This window comes from Artemia franciscana, chromosome 8 (genome assembly GCF_032884065.1).
Source record: "Artemia franciscana chromosome 8, ASM3288406v1, whole genome shotgun sequence".
In the NCBI taxonomy this organism is placed as follows: Eukaryota; Metazoa; Arthropoda; class Branchiopoda; order Anostraca; family Artemiidae; genus Artemia; species Artemia franciscana.
The window spans coordinates 28,672,224-28,687,825 of NC_088870.1; the positions used below are offsets into that span (position 1 = coordinate 28,672,224).

The following is a 15,602-nucleotide window of genomic DNA, read 5'->3' on the forward strand; positions in this document are numbered from 1 at the left end:
GAGAAAAATAATATTTTATATTTTTTCGTTTTTTCTCTATAAGAATTAATAGAATGGGTTGCTATTTGTATGTCGGAGAAACTTTTTCAACATTTTTTTAATCCTGGCAAAAACAAAATTTTTTAATTGAAATTTAAAACTCCTGAAGTTGACCTAAAAAAACAAAACGTAATATCATTCCCATAAGGTTCTAATCTATGCTCTTTGACAACCTGGATACACTGACACTTTTTATTTATTTAAATTGTAAGAGCAGAAGTAGTAATTGTAGTAGCCCAAAAGCTTCAACTTAATACCCCCAGTCGTTCTCGATATATTGCTGAGGTGTCTTATTGGCAACCAAAAACACAATACCTTTTGATTTAGTAAAAGCAACATTTATTTTTTAAGCACAATGGGCCAACTGCATCATTGTGAGGGGTTGACCTGTCCAATATGCCTAGACATAGTTGCTGGGCCGTTCTACTACTCTGAACAAAATGGCTGTCTCAAAATTTTGATTGGGTGCGCTTGAAAAATGAACAGGCTTGAGAGAAGGGCTGCTTGCCCTCCAATCTCTTAACTCTTAAAGTTTAAGTTTTAAATCTTGTTTTAATTTTGATTCCAATTAGCTCCTTTAAAAGTTTCAATAATATTTTTAACTATTATAGAGTGTTGCTGCCTATGATATTGCTTATATGCCCATTTGAAAACCTGTATACATACAGTTTTCGCGTTTAATTAACCTCCTAAGCTTTCCCTAAAAGTTTTCCCTTAATAACCTTAGTGTCATTAGGTACCTGTATTGGTAGTATTAAAAGTATACACTTAGTCCCTTCTGGCTAGTTCAAAATTCCCCACAACTTACCCTTGAAGGTCTTAGTAATATTATTTATTCTTCAGATATTGCTTTGTCACCTTTTTGAAACTCCACATGCTCATAGTTTGATTTAATTTTGTTCAACATCCTTCTAAACATCAAACAGTTCGTGGTAACGAACTGCAGTAAGGAGCGACCCGGCTCAATAGTAAACGAAACTCTAAAAAACGGAATTTCGATGCTAAAAGATATATCAAAAGAATCGGATTTTTATGCTGATTTTAAATATATACGTTTCATCAAATTTAGTCTTTGTCATCAAAAGTTACGAGCCTGAGAAAATTTGCCTTATTTTGGAAAATAGGGGGTAACACCCCCTAAAATTCACAGGATCTTAACGAAAATCACACCATCACATTCAGCGTATCAGAGAACCCTATTGCAAAAATTTCAAGGTCCAATCTACAAAAATGTGGAATTTCGTATTTTTTGCCAGAAGACAAATCACGGGGGCTGTTTGATTCTTTCTGGCAACTCTACTTTTTAAAGTAATAAAAAACCTTAGCGTAAAGAGCGGGGTGTCGAGGAGGAAAAGCCCCTTTCATATACGGAGTAATTTCTGTTCGTTTTAAGTTTTAATGTCGCTCCTTACTTTCATTTCCAAAAACTTGTTTTTTTTTATTTAATTTTTTCTTGAAAGCTTCATCTTAATACCCTTAGCTGGTGCAATAAAAATAGTTGTAACAGCATTAGTAGCAGTATAAGCATAGTACCTTTGGTTTCTTCAAAATCCCTTCAACACACGCTGAAAGTTTCAGCTTAATACCAAAAAGTTTCAATCGCTTCTGAAGCATTTCTCATGTGTCTGCTTGACAGCCTGTGTGGGCATAGTTTGTTTCGAATTAGTTCCATACAGTTTCTATATATCCCAAATTGTTCTCCTTAATATCCTTGGATTCAATAGCAATAGCAGTAGCCCTGTTAGTTTCAACTTCACACACTAAGGTGTTCCTAAGATATTGCCGTTTCACTCTTTTGACAACCCGCATACAGAGAGCGTGTTTTAATTCAGTTCACCTTCCTCCCTTATAATCCCTTGAAAATTTCACCTTCATACCCTTAGGCATAGTTGTAATGGTAGTAGCAGTAGTAGTATTGATATTGGTAGTAATAGTATTGAATAGTGGTAGTACTACTAGCAGCAGCATTATTAATATATTGGGTTTTGGTCAGTAAAACATCCCTCTCTTTCTATACCTGGATGTTTCAACTTAATACAATTAGCCATTGCTATGATATTCATGATATGTCCATTTGATAACCTGTATATTCATATACTTCTTGAAATTTTCATCTTAATGCTCTTAGCCTTGCAAGTTGCAATAGAAGTAGTAGTAGTATTAGTAAATTGTAGTAGTAACAGTAGTACTAGCAGTAGCGTGCACATATTACCTTTTGGTGAGATGATCTTCCCCTTTAAGTATTCTCTGAAAGTTCCAACTTAATACCCAAAACAATTCTTGACATACATTATTTTGATAATTTGCAGGAACATAGTGTCTTTTGTTTCGAATTTCCCCTCAATACTTTAAATAGTGTAGTCTGATTGTAATATTGGTGGTAGTTGTAGTAGTATTGGTAGAATGCAAATATTGCCTTCTTGATCATATCCCTTATCATTTCCTGAATTTTCCAAATTAATAGGCTCATTTATTCCTGTGTTCCGCCCTTTTGGCAATCCTTATGCACATAACGTGTTTCGATTTAGTTCAACACCCCCTTCAACATCTTCTGAAAGGTTCACCTGAATGCCCTTCGTCTTCTTAGAAAGTAAAGCTCAAACATGCATACCTTTCTCAATAACATATACTATGTTTAAACAACAAACGAATTGCCTAGCTTACAGCCCTTATCCTGAGGACTGTGGGAAGGTTGACATCCCCAAAGGCATAATTAATGGACCTTTCAACAGGGCTGAATAAAATAGTTCTCTTAAAATTTCGATCGGATATGTTTTTGGGAATAATAGGTTTGAGGGAAGAGTCTGACTGCCCTCCATTCATTTTTGACTCTTAAAATGGGCAGTAAAACCTCCGACTTCCAATCAATGAGCTACATCCAATCCAAAGATTATACAACCTCTGTTCCGTAAAAACCGTGTATGCTCCGGGCAAAACTTACAATCCTTGCCCATGCTCCGGGGTATTTTGTCCACCCTAAAGACATTGTTATATAATTTTTGGACTGTTGGTAGCAAAATGGCTATCTCACAATTTCAATTGAATGCGTTTCAGGAATAGAGAATGTCAGGGACGGTTGGGGGCTAGTTGCTTTCCATCATGTTTGACTCTTAAAATGGAACTAGAACTATACATTTCCAATCAAATGAGCCTTTTCTAAAGTTCACCAAGACCATCCCTTCCATAAAAACCTTATATGCCCCAGGGGCAGAACTTACAACCCTTACCCCCTGACTCTGGGGAATTCTGTCAAACCCAAAGGCCTTATTATATGACCTTTGGACTATTTTTTAACAAAGGGGCTATCTCAAAAATTTCTATTGGATACATTTGTGGAAAATGCGACATGGGGGGAGCTGCCCTCTGATCACTATGGCTCATAAAAAGAGCACAAGAACATCTGATTTATATGAGCCCATGAGTCATTAAATGAGCCAATTCCGGAGTTTTTACGCCCACCCTTTCAACAAAAACATCATATGCTCTCGGGGTATAACTTACAACCCTTGCGCTGAAGGATCTGGGGGGGGGTTGTCATCCTCGAAGACATAATTTCCCGACATTTTGACTACACTAAACAAAATGGATATCTCATAATTTTGATTTGATGTGTGTTGGGAATTAATGGGGGTGGGGGGAGAGGAGCTTGTTGCCCTCCAACCACTTTTGACTATTAAAAAGGGGGCTAGTCCTTTCAATTTCCAATTGAATGAGCCTTTTCCGAATTTTCTACGACAACAAACGGTCATCTCAAAATTCCTATCAGATGCATTTCGGGAAAATGCGAGGTATAGGGGATGGGGGTATCCACCCTCCTATCACTTTGAATCTTAAAAAGGGTACTAGCACTTATGATTACCAATCTAATGAGAGAAGTTTATACGATAATCATTTCCATATAAACCTTATATGCCCCCCAGGGTGTAACTTACAACCCTTACCCTGAGGGCTGTTGGGGAATTTTCTTTCTCAACGACATAATTTTATTGGATGTGTTGAGGGAAATGGTGGGCGTGGGAGGAGGTTAGTTGCCCTCCAATCAGTTTTGACCATTAAAAAGTGCAATAGCCCTTTCAATTTCCGGTCAAATGAGCTCTTTTCGAAGTTTCTACTACATCTCCTTTGATACGAAGTGCCCTGGTCTAAAAAAAATAAATAAATAAATAATGCGTTGGGCCCACAATGTATTCTGTTCCTTTCTGTTTTATTTATTTATTGATGATGATTTGTGAAACTTTTACGCTTGGAAAATTATTTGACTTTACATTTGCTCATTTTTTGTTTAGAGTAGCTCTTTATTTTTCTTCGAAAAAACTATTTTGTGGAAAGTTTTTTTTATACTAATTTCTTTTTGTTTTTTATTGGCATGGTCTTTTCCATTGGAGAAGAACCGAATATTTAAAACTTTTTCGCTTTTTTCATTTTTTTTTAACCAGGGCTCTTTGTATCAAAGTACTTGTCGTAGTAACTTTGAAAAGGGTTCATTCGATTGTAAATTGAAAGAGCTAGTGCCCTTTTTAATAGTCAAAGGTGATTTTGGGGCAACCAATCCCCCTCCCACGCCCACCATTCCCCCAAACACATCCAATCAAAATGTTGGTATAGCCATTTTGTTCAGTGTACTCAATAGGCCTGGAAATTGAGGAAATTATGTCTTGCAACCTCTGTACAACCCTCAGGGCAAGGGTTGTAAGTTATGCCCTGAGGGCATATAAGGTTTTTATGGAAAGGGCAGTCGTATGAACTTTGGAGGGGGCTCATTGGATTAGTAATCAGAAGTCCTAGTGTCTTTTTAAGATTCAAAGTGATCGAAGGGTGAACCCCCTCCCCCACACACAGCTAATATTTTCCTGAAAGTATCTGATAGAAATTTTGAGATGGTCATTTGTTGTCGTAGAAACTTCGAATGGGGCTCATTCGGTTTGAATTGGAGGGACTAATGCCTTTTGTAATAGTTGAAAGTGATTAGAGGGCAACCCACGCCCACCATTTCCCCAAACACATCCAATCAAAATTTTGAGATAGCCATTTTGTACTGCGTAGTTAAAAGGTCCAGAAATTATGTATGTGGATTGCGCACTTTACAGATGGATTGCAAACTGCAGATGACACCCCTTACAGTTCTTAGGGCAAGGGTTGAAATTTATGCCCTCGGGACGTATAAGGATTTTATAGAAAGGGTGGTCGTATGAACTGTGGAGGAGGCCTATTGGATTGGTAATCAGAATTGATCGGAGGGTGGATACCCCCCCACACGTCATATTTTGCTTTTGACCGATCTCTTGCTTGGGTTCAGGAAGTGTATCCGAGAAAAAAAGTTAGAAGAAATAATTCTTACGGAATTATTCCGTGTTGGGTTCAGGAAGCGAATCCGTGAATTAGCGAACCCTCATCGCAGTGTAAAAATACGACAAAAGATTTATCTGAAAACAACCGCAAAGAAAATTTCCTCTATATTGTTATAGTATGAAGGCCAGTTCTGAAATAATTCACTTTTCTAAAGATCCGTCTTTATTTTCCTTAAAGTTTCTTAGCTTTAATTATTCTTTATTTTAACTTTAAGTTTCTTAAGTTTCTTTATTCTGCTAAAAATGTCTTTCTTTTTTTTGCGCACCAAGGCGCTTGAGTGAGGATCTCTTGGTAAATATTTGCTTTATTCTCCAATTATACTTTCAATTGCAGAAAGTATTTCCTTAGTCTTGGGCTACGTTAATCCGTCGCAATCTGGAATATGCTCGAAGGATTCCCATGCCAGGAACATGCCAATTTTAACTTGGTATTTTACGGACGTAGCGGAAAGCAAAACAACCAGTGAAAGGGCTAGAAAAACGCTTTTTCGACAATACCTTAATTTTTATTATGACTAGATATACTAGAGTTTTTATACCAAATTGGTCAGTAATAAAAAGAAATAACAATGAAAAATTGTTTTCTTATTATCAAAATGTGTTTATAGTTTCTGTGACATGCGAAGAAATATATTATAGATTTTGATTGGTTTGGAAGATTTTATTCAGGGAATTGGAAATTCCCAGAATCTTATGTCTCTGAAGCTGAAGTCCTATTTTTTAAGCAAGGATAATTTGTCTCGGGTAAATTCTAATTTAGAAAGATGAAATATAACTTACGCTAAGAGCGCTATAGCCCTGCCTAAGCAAAAAATTATCTGTATTCCATCCATTACTTATTTTCATTGGTCAATTTGGATAGAAGGGATGTTACTTGAAATAGCAACAGTGGGATCTATTTATGACCCCCACAGCGTCTGGTGCAGGGGCCGTAAATTGTGGAAGGTACCAATTGTTTAAGTGAATGCATCTATAGTTCAAGGTGAATGCATCTATCTCAAAATCGGATATTTATGAACGAAATCAAACGAGTAAGCTTTCTCAGTGACCTTATGGATATTAAATTTTAATCCCAGTGAAGATAGTAGGATTTTGAAAAATTTGGCAAAAGATTGGTTTTAATTAAAACTTGTCTGACTGGTTTACTCCAATTCCATTGCTGGATAAAAAGATAAAAAAGGGAATTAATTAGAACTTTGATTGATCGATATTTCTGATGGAAAAAGAGAGAAAAGAGTAAATAAAGAGAGAGAGTTGTTAACTTTGGGAACGGTAGAAGCGCCCTATTACGCGATAATAAGCGAGCAGAAGAGGGGAGTTTTCTTGTCGCAAGGGCCGTTGTACCTGCCAGGAGTGGATTCTCCCTTAAACTGCGGGGATCAGGTAGCAAGAAACTACGCTTCCCTCGCTTATTATTTAATTTCCATCGCTCATGATTTAATTTGCATTCAAGATTGCAATCACTGTGAGCCGCATTCAAGTTATTTCACTGTGCATTTCACGCATTTCACTGTGAGCGCGCTATAATTAGTTAACATGCACCAAGGTGACGAGGACAATTTACATTATTCTCCGGTGTTAAATTTTGTTCAGCAAAATGTTGATAAAGGAATTGATGATGAAATGATTAAGAAGTTTGGCACAGAATTTTTGACGTCGATGATATTGTGAATGCGAAGAAGTGGCTTGGGTCTAAGCTGTATCCAGATGCTTTATTTCAGAGGCGAACTGGATTGAAAGCGCCACTAAGTCATTTAGGAGATATACTGGATTTTATCAAGAAGGGCAATACAGATGATTTTGACATCCCGGTATTTTGTATATTAAACCCTAGTGAAGTCCCATTGGTACCAGCTACAGCTTATTCTGCTCTCTTTTCGGGAGTAAACGAGCTGCGTATACGGCTAAAAACTATTTCTAATCAGTTTGATGTGTTTTCCGATCATTTCCCGCCATTACCACAGCCTGGAGCCTCGAAACCTGCCGACAACCACTCTACTATTGTTGTCTCTAAATTGCCACCATCTATTAGAGATCCGACAAGCCGCAAAGACTTTATCGATCAATTAAGTGGTCATGATTCGGTTGCTAGTATTCGGCCGGTGGGAGATAAACTGTTCGTAAACATTGAAAAATCGGTAGCTTCTGATTTCTGTGAGTCTGTGAAGTCTGTAGTCTCGGGTATTGGCACGAAGATTCTGCAGAAACGTTACCTTGGAATAATAAAAGGAATCCCGCTGTCATTTAATGCTTCCGAATTCAAAATGCACTCAGGAGTCGTTGACGCAAACCGAATTGGTTTGTCCCAAACTATCAAGCTAGACTTTTCAGATTCGTTTGCAAAACGTGACGCTATGAAGAATGGAGTAAAAATAGGTTACGAGATTTTCAGAATTTATGATTTCGTAAGTGTACCGCGATGTTGCTTTAAGTGCAGGTCTCCTGATCACTTTATCAACGATTGTACCAGTCAGGTGGAAAAATGTGCGCGCTGCGCCGAAAATCACATTTTTTCGAAAGATGCGCCCTGTACAAATAGACCTAAATGTGCAAACTGCGGCGATTCTCACACTTCATATAGTCTATTATGTCCAGTGCTCAAGTCTCGTATTGCGACCACTGTGAAAAAATGATGTCACAAAAATTCTCGGTTATTTCGTACAATATAAATGGAACACGTCAAAAAGAGCACATCATTGACGAACTTTCGAGCAACTATGACATCGTTTGTCTTCAAGAGCATCTTTTATCTTCAGATAATACCAACTTGTTGAAACGGAGTGCAAACCATATTACTTTTGTGAGTGCTGCAAGATCTACGTTTGGTAGACCTTCCGGAGGCCTCGCCTGTATACTGAGACGTAGCTCCATTTCATCCACGACGCCTGTGCTGTTCCATAGTGACGAAAACCTCTTGGCCGTGCGAATTGCCGATTTAATACTTATTAACGTGTACTTTCCTTGTGATCGTAAGTCGGTTCAATCACTGAATAAGTTTGCCAAGACCTGTAGTGTTTTGAAAAAAGTGACAGAATCCGCATCATCTCTCGGTTATCAATTTGTTGTCGCCGGGGATTTTAATGCTGATTTACTGAATTCAAATATTCGGTCTGATATGGTTTTCGAGTCTTTATCTGAGTTTAAGCTAGTGGATAAAAATCGTCCGTTTTCTTACATCCATCATTCTGGGAGCCTTACTAATATTGATCATGTTCTTTGCTCTCCCAATTTATCTGTTTCGACTGTTTCTGTACATGAAATAGAAAGCGATATAGACCACCTACCAATTTCCTTCATGCTTAGTATTTCTCTGTCGCAAGATAGTTCTAATAGACGTGGGAATCGTAGATGGTTTACCAGACGAAATTGGAATAAGGCTAATTGGGCTCTTTATATTTCTACCCTTACAGCTTTTTTGTCTAGGATAAAAGTTCCTTTTCAGCTACTTCAGGTTGGATCTAAATTTGTAAATGATAAGAATTTTCTGAATAAATATTATTTTGATATTATATCATGCATGAAGGAAGCTGAGAGGGTGGCTGTGTTAAATTTAATACGCGGAAGCCTGAATGGTCTGGGGATCCGGGTCTAAAATCAGTGAAAAATAAAGCCAAATTTTGGCTACGTATTTGGGTTTCTTGCGAACGACCACGTAGCGGTGTAGTGTTTCAGCTTAAACAGAAAACTAGATTAGAGTATAAAACGGTCTGCAAAATCTAAAATTTGCAAATTCCCGTCAAGTAATTTCGATTGGAAAAATGTGGTAAATTCAAATAAAATCGATGACTCTTCGTCAATAAGTAGCCCAATTAGTCCTGCTGCTTGGTGCAAATATTACGACCAGATTTTCAACACTATAAACCATTTTGTTCATGCTACTTTTATGAGATTTCTTATTTCTGCGCTTCCCATATCACTCCGCCAGAACCAAATCCTCCCAGTTAATTTAGTTACGGTGGCACAAGCTATAAAAAGCTTAAGTTTAGCTCTATTGATTGTGATGGTATAAGTGTCAAACACCTAAATGTTGATTGTCCAGCTCTAGTCCAACATTTACAACTTCTGTTTCAAATGTGCTTATGCACCTCGGTTGTGCCTGAAAGTTTTTTGTGTGGAACAGTTACTTCAATCCTGAAAAGAGGAAAGATTCCGACTGAGTGTGCATCTTACAGGCCTATAACGGTTTCCTGCAATATAAGCAAAATGTTTGAGTATCTTCTCCTGCCATCAGTTAATTCTTCGGCATATTTTGGTGAAAATCAGATTGGGTTTTCAGCTGGGGTAGGTTGCCAGCAGGCTCATCGGGTTTGGCTAATGTTCTTACCGAGGCTACTAAAAAGGGATTCGAGTTACATTTATGTGCTTTGGATCTCTCCAAAGCCTTTGACACTGTTACGCATTCCCAAGCTATCTTTTCCCTTTTTAGTCACGGTATCAACATATCGGTAATTTTTCTTCTTAGATATTGGTATTCAAATTCCTTTTTGCGGATTAAAACGGATATGAGGGTTTCAGATAGTAAAATTCCAATACGACGTGGGGTCCGGCAAGGTGCTGTCCTCTCCCCCTCTATTTTCAAACTTTGTATATCATCTGTCCTTTCCTCTATCCCACCTACTTGCATCCTCAATTCTGTAAATATTTCTTATCTTGCCTATGCGGATGATATTCTTTTGATCAGTAGGACTAAAAAAGAGGCTCTCTTTGTCTGTTTCAACAGTAGCATCTAAACTTCATGCGATTGGACTTTCTCTTAATCTTTCAAAGTGTGAATATCTTTCATTTAATAGCAATATCACTACTCCTCTAATCTGTGGATCTTTTTCTATCCCGTCGGTTTCTTCATTTCGGTGGCTGGGAATTAACGTTAGTAAAACTCTAAAATCCTTACGGACTCTCACTGTTGCTGATTGCAAGAAGAAAATCCAATTAAGTTACTCTAAAACTGTTGCTAACCGAGGTAGATACAATAGAAAGTCTCTTGCTAAATTATACTCGGTTTTTAGAGATCATTGTGTTTTGTTTCTTTCTGGTATTTACCCTATTTTTCATAAAAAAAGATATCAGTTCAATTCGTTCTTATTATTTCCGTTTTTCCCGTTTTCTATTGTATCTGCCTCCATGGTATAGGAATAGGAGCCTCATATCTATTTATAGTTTCCCGGATATTGGGTCGAAGCTCACAGAGCTTGCTGGCAAAATACCCCAGTCTACTTATAAGTATCTGCCCGCCCACGGGGGCCTTACTCGTTTGCTTTAGTTTCTTGTTTTTTCTGTTTTGTGTAGTGTTTGTTTTGTTTCTTTTATTGGTACTCCGCTTTGATTTTTTGTAGCGGGTCAAAAATAAATTATTATATGTGTTTATAGGTTATAAAAATATCATCTTGGGTATCCATTAGCTCAAAACTTCTATTTTTTATTCTCTGGGTTGGAAAATTCACACATTTGTTTTTAAGTGGGGTCAGGGGGCCGGCAAACAGGCCAGAATTGCTATTGCACCTGATTAGCTGAAATTACACACGTAAGTCCTTAAATAAGGAGGAGCATAATCTACAAGTTAATTTTTTCGGAGCACTGGTCCTCTTCTTCCGCCTCAAAAAAAAACGGCCCAAAAAAAGGACAAAATTTATTCGTTCCAATAAGCTTAAAAACTATATCCTAAGGGAAAGCCAATGCAGAAGAAAATAGAAACAAAATGTTGGCTGCCCCCAACATGGGCCCGACAAGGGGTCAAAAAATTTCCCCTTCTGCTGGAGAGGACCAAGTCTGTCCTCTGCCAAACACAGTATCTAAATAAAATTTGATTTCGAATAAAGATGGACCTCTCCTAATTTCGACGCGGTAATTCTAATGGCGCTGTCATAATTTGTTTTATCTGCGTAACCTTTACATTTGGAAACCTTATCCTTGAGCTTATGTGTTAAGTTATTGTGGTAGACGATTTTTTTTCCTTAGGCTTTAACCGTTAATAATATGAAAAAAAATTCGTTTCCTTAAAATGAGTTAAAGAGGCTGCGTCCCAAAGTCGAACCTTAAAACGTACAGGAATTAGAAGAGGCAGTTGGGGGGCTGCCGTCCCCCAAACCCCCAGCTTTTAAAGACTCTTTTGTACAGGTTTTTTTTTGTGGGGAGACTTCATTGTTACTAATTACTAGTTTCGGCGCAATGGTTCTCCTGTCCTCTTGTGTTAAACATTTTTCAAAGTTATTCCATTATTCATTCATTTCAATTTTTTGTTAATTAAAAGAGGGCCTTTTCGAAGCCAAGAGCGGGGGGTTAGAAAAAAAACAAAAAACCTGTACAAAAGAGTCTTTAAAAGCTGGGGGTTTGGGGGGTGGCAGCCCCCCAACTGCCTCTTCTAATTCCTGTACGTTTTAAGGTTCGACTTTGGGACGCAGCCTCTTTAACTCTTTAAGAAAATGAAGTTTTTTTCATATTATTTCTGTACGTTTTTCTACAATCCATGGTGGATGTAATTTAATAATTCCTGTACTCCTCGTACAGGAATTAGGAGAGGAAGTTGGGTGGCTGCCGCCCCCCACCCCCCCGCTTTTAAATCATTGTATAAAATAGAAAAAAAAATAGATAGAATGGCCGAAATGTTTCTTTTGCTCATAAGAAGCTAATATTCTGTTATCTCTCAATTGATAAGCTGTCCAGGTGTTATCAAAATTATACACTTTTATTTTGATGTTGTGGAAAAAAACGCCCGTAAAGGACTTGAACCCTTGACCCGAGGATTAAAAGTCCCACGCTCTACCGACTGAGCTAATCACTTGCATGTGAGTAGATATAACTTCTCAATAAATTTTAAAAATTTCAAATTAACATGGGCTCTTATGGAGAGAAATGCGTTAATTAAGTAGCTAATGCGTGGTTTCTGGAAAACAGGGAAAGAGTTATCGGATCGAGCTGAAATTTCGCGGATAAGCTCCTGGGCCGTAGGGGACCTTAACTTGTGAATTTCAGCCCGATCGGACAACGTTAAAAGGGGGGAAGGTGGGGTTGGGGTGTCGAAACTTTCGGGGGGTTAAGATTTTCCTACGAAACTTTCCAGGAAAATTACTCGGAGAATTCCGCATCGAATGAGTCTTCGTACACCCAGATCCGATGTCGGCTGTGACCTGTAGGCGTCTAGGAAAAAAAAGAAAATGAACATTAAGTGGGTATGCGTGGTTTCTGGAAAACAAGGAAGGAGTTATCGGATCGAGCTGAAAAATCGCGGATAAGCTCCTGGGCCCTAGGGGACCTTAACTTGTGAATTTCAGCCCGATTGGACAACGTTAAAGGGGGGCTGGGGTTGACGGGTCGAAACTTTCGGCCAGATTTTTCCCATGAAGTAAACGTTAGAGGGGAATGAAATTTGGCAGGTTTCTTATTTGGAGCTCGGGCTACGAAATGCATCCCTCCCCATCCCTCTGCGACCACTGGAAGCGAAGATCGCTTAACATTGTCGTGGGTCGCCTCTTTATAGAGGCACGAGTGTGCCTCCTTGATGAAACCAACCACCATAATAGGGTGAGAATAGTGATGTGATGTAATTTCATTTGTACGGGGCCGTAACTATGAAATAAAATTGATAGGAAATGGAGGGCAATTGTTTAGTTTAACGCTAAACTATACAAAAACAAATGTGCGTTTAATGCGACAGGGAACTGAAAATAGCTTTATAGTTTCTACCTTAGATAAATAAAGAAAACAAATTGGAAACAAAAGCACATTGTTTGATTTCAGTTTTAATCCATCTTATCGAGAATTGTTCTCGGTTTTTATAAATTCAGGCGCTTACAATAGCATTTCTCTACCTGTTTAGACATGGACTTTAAGGGGTCCAAAAGTTTTCTCAAGTCCCTATTCTGTATCAGTTTTCTTTGAATCCCCATCCTCCCGGAATTTCATACACAGGGCATATTCCGCAGACATCTATGATAACGGTTTCCAGAATACCAGTAAAAGTTGAGAAAATTTCGATGGCTATTATGTAGAGAAGATATAGCAGCTAAAATTGAATTGTCTAAAAATTGTTGACGGTTATGATTAAAACTCTAATTATTCTCGGTGTATCTTTCAGTATTTCATTGCCTCAAAACTACCTGCTCCGACCAATACTACCAAGAAGGCTTATGGAAAGGTACAGATATCCCCCGTTATCAAATTAATGGACATCATTCGTTCTTCAAAATCACTGGTCTTTCGTCCGCAAGAAGTACTGAGTAAGAAACCTCTAACTTTTGAGCAGCTTCGCCAGGATGGGGGATACGTTGTCTATTGCACAAAATTGAAGACTAATTTTAAAGACCCATCCGTTCTTAAAGTTGGTGGTGTGGGAGATCGAGGATATATTTACCACAACCAGGTGAGATTTTAAGAGATTATGAACTGTTGTAAGATGTAGGAACTTGAAGTACAATACTATCTTACTGATTTCCTTTTAAGGAGTATTTTTGCTCTAAATCCTGATACTTTTTATTCCCTGTAATGTCGAAATATTTGATTAGGTGTCTAAATTGTTTTGTTTTTTTCCTAAAAATAAGGGTTTTATTTGTAAAAAAAAAAAGGAAACAAATTAACAACAATAAACTCAAAGAGGAACTTTTGCAGGTATACCATTCTCTGGAGTGACTTTCAAGATTCAATGTCGATCTTCATAAACTCTAAAGGAAAAACAGAAAGAAAAAGTCAAATGATACAAAAAAGTTCAATAATCAAAGTTGAAAGATTATACAGATTGTCTCACAAAGGGTGAAATTTGTTTATATTCTATGGGATTGTTTTATAAGAAGCCAAGGATGGCTTGTGACCAGTTTTTTTCCTCGAGAGTATTTTTTTTCAATGGATTTTTAATTCGATCTTTGCAACTAAATTATAGCATCTCCAGTATGTGCCTATAGCCACTATGGTGGCTAAAAAAACAGAAGTTAAACTGCAGAAAAAACCTATTTCAGCCCATTAAAAAAAGCTTGTAAATTTTCATTCCTTAGAGCGAACTGCCTTCTTGGCCCTGCTCAAATGGTGCCCCAAATAAGAATAGAATTAACAAAATAAACGAATAAATAAAGCTACCATCGTATTCTCTAAATTTTAAAATAGTGAAACTATCAGTACAAAGCAATAACGTCAGCGTTATCATATATCCGTAGTTGGGACGTTGTAAGTCAAAATGTTGATGTTTAAGGAATCAAAAACCATCTATATATAAGCAATAGTTGAAAAATTAAAATAAAAGAAGAAATACAATGATAAAAAAGACATTTTTGTAAAAAAAAAATGAAAAATATATGGTTTCCAAATGTCACTCCTTTATTAGGTCTAAGATTTATGTCTCAGCTGTTTCGTAAAGTTTGATCTAAAAACTGCTTTTTTTACTTTTTTTTAATGTACCAGATTTTAAATAATGATATAGAACATTCTTTACACCGCTGCTGTAATACCTAAGGGTTACATCTAATATTTGCACGACTCTAAGATAATTTCCGAAATCGTTTGCTAAGCTGTTCCCAAAAGGAGGCTCAGCTGGGTAATGTAGTTCAGTAGGCCTTAGATATCATTCAACATAAATGCCCTGCTGATATTTGCTTTAAGAACGGCTTAGAAAACGAGTTTTAAGAATTGTCCCAGAAATATGGAATTATCAGGCGATCTTTGACATGAGAGTGACGATATCTAAAATTTAAAAATACATTATAATCTATGTGACATGCTCCCTATCTTCTTTGGGTATCCCTGCATCTATACTAGCAATTCTTTTTCTTAGGTGCTCACAGGTCGTCTTGACAATTCCCAAAAGCTGTATCAAATAGGTCTGCATGGTAAAAAAGGAGATGATTTATGCATTCTTGTAGAAAACCAGGGAAGAGTATCCTACGGAATGTCTATCAACCAGAAAAAGGTATTACAATAGCCAGCTTTATTTTATCATTTTGCCCTCACAGAATTTTCAGGTCAGTGCTTTTCAGAGTCATTGCAGTTGTAGTGACTCAATTTTAACACTAGCGAGACGTTCTACTTTAAAGAGAATTATCTTCTTTATTTTTCCTCTGTTTCTATTGCTAGCATCCAAAGATAACTTTACAGCAAAAGAGAAAAGAGCAAAAGAGAATTAAATATTTGAAATTTTGGTTTGAGTATCAGCTGCGGGATTTATTTCACAAGGGGATGTAAATTATCAGATGTACTGTTTGTTTGAAAACAAGGCAAATCAGATTAGGCTCAATG

At 37.3% G+C, this 15,602-nt stretch overlaps 1 protein-coding gene across 3 annotated transcripts in view; it reads left to right on the top strand.

Annotated features, from left to right (window-relative positions):
• Positions 1–15,602, top strand: part of LOC136030244 (beta-galactosidase-like) — a 123,805-nt gene that overhangs the window by 94,217 nt on the left and 13,986 nt on the right. For all 3 annotated transcript variants that reach the window (XM_065709071.1, XM_065709070.1, XM_065709072.1), the window contains exons 10-11: positions 13,459–13,743; positions 15,142–15,276. In XM_065709071.1, coding sequence (XP_065565143.1) covers positions 13,459–13,743; positions 15,142–15,276 — 420 coding nt within the window. The remainder of the gene's footprint in view (positions 1–13,458; positions 13,744–15,141; positions 15,277–15,602) is intronic.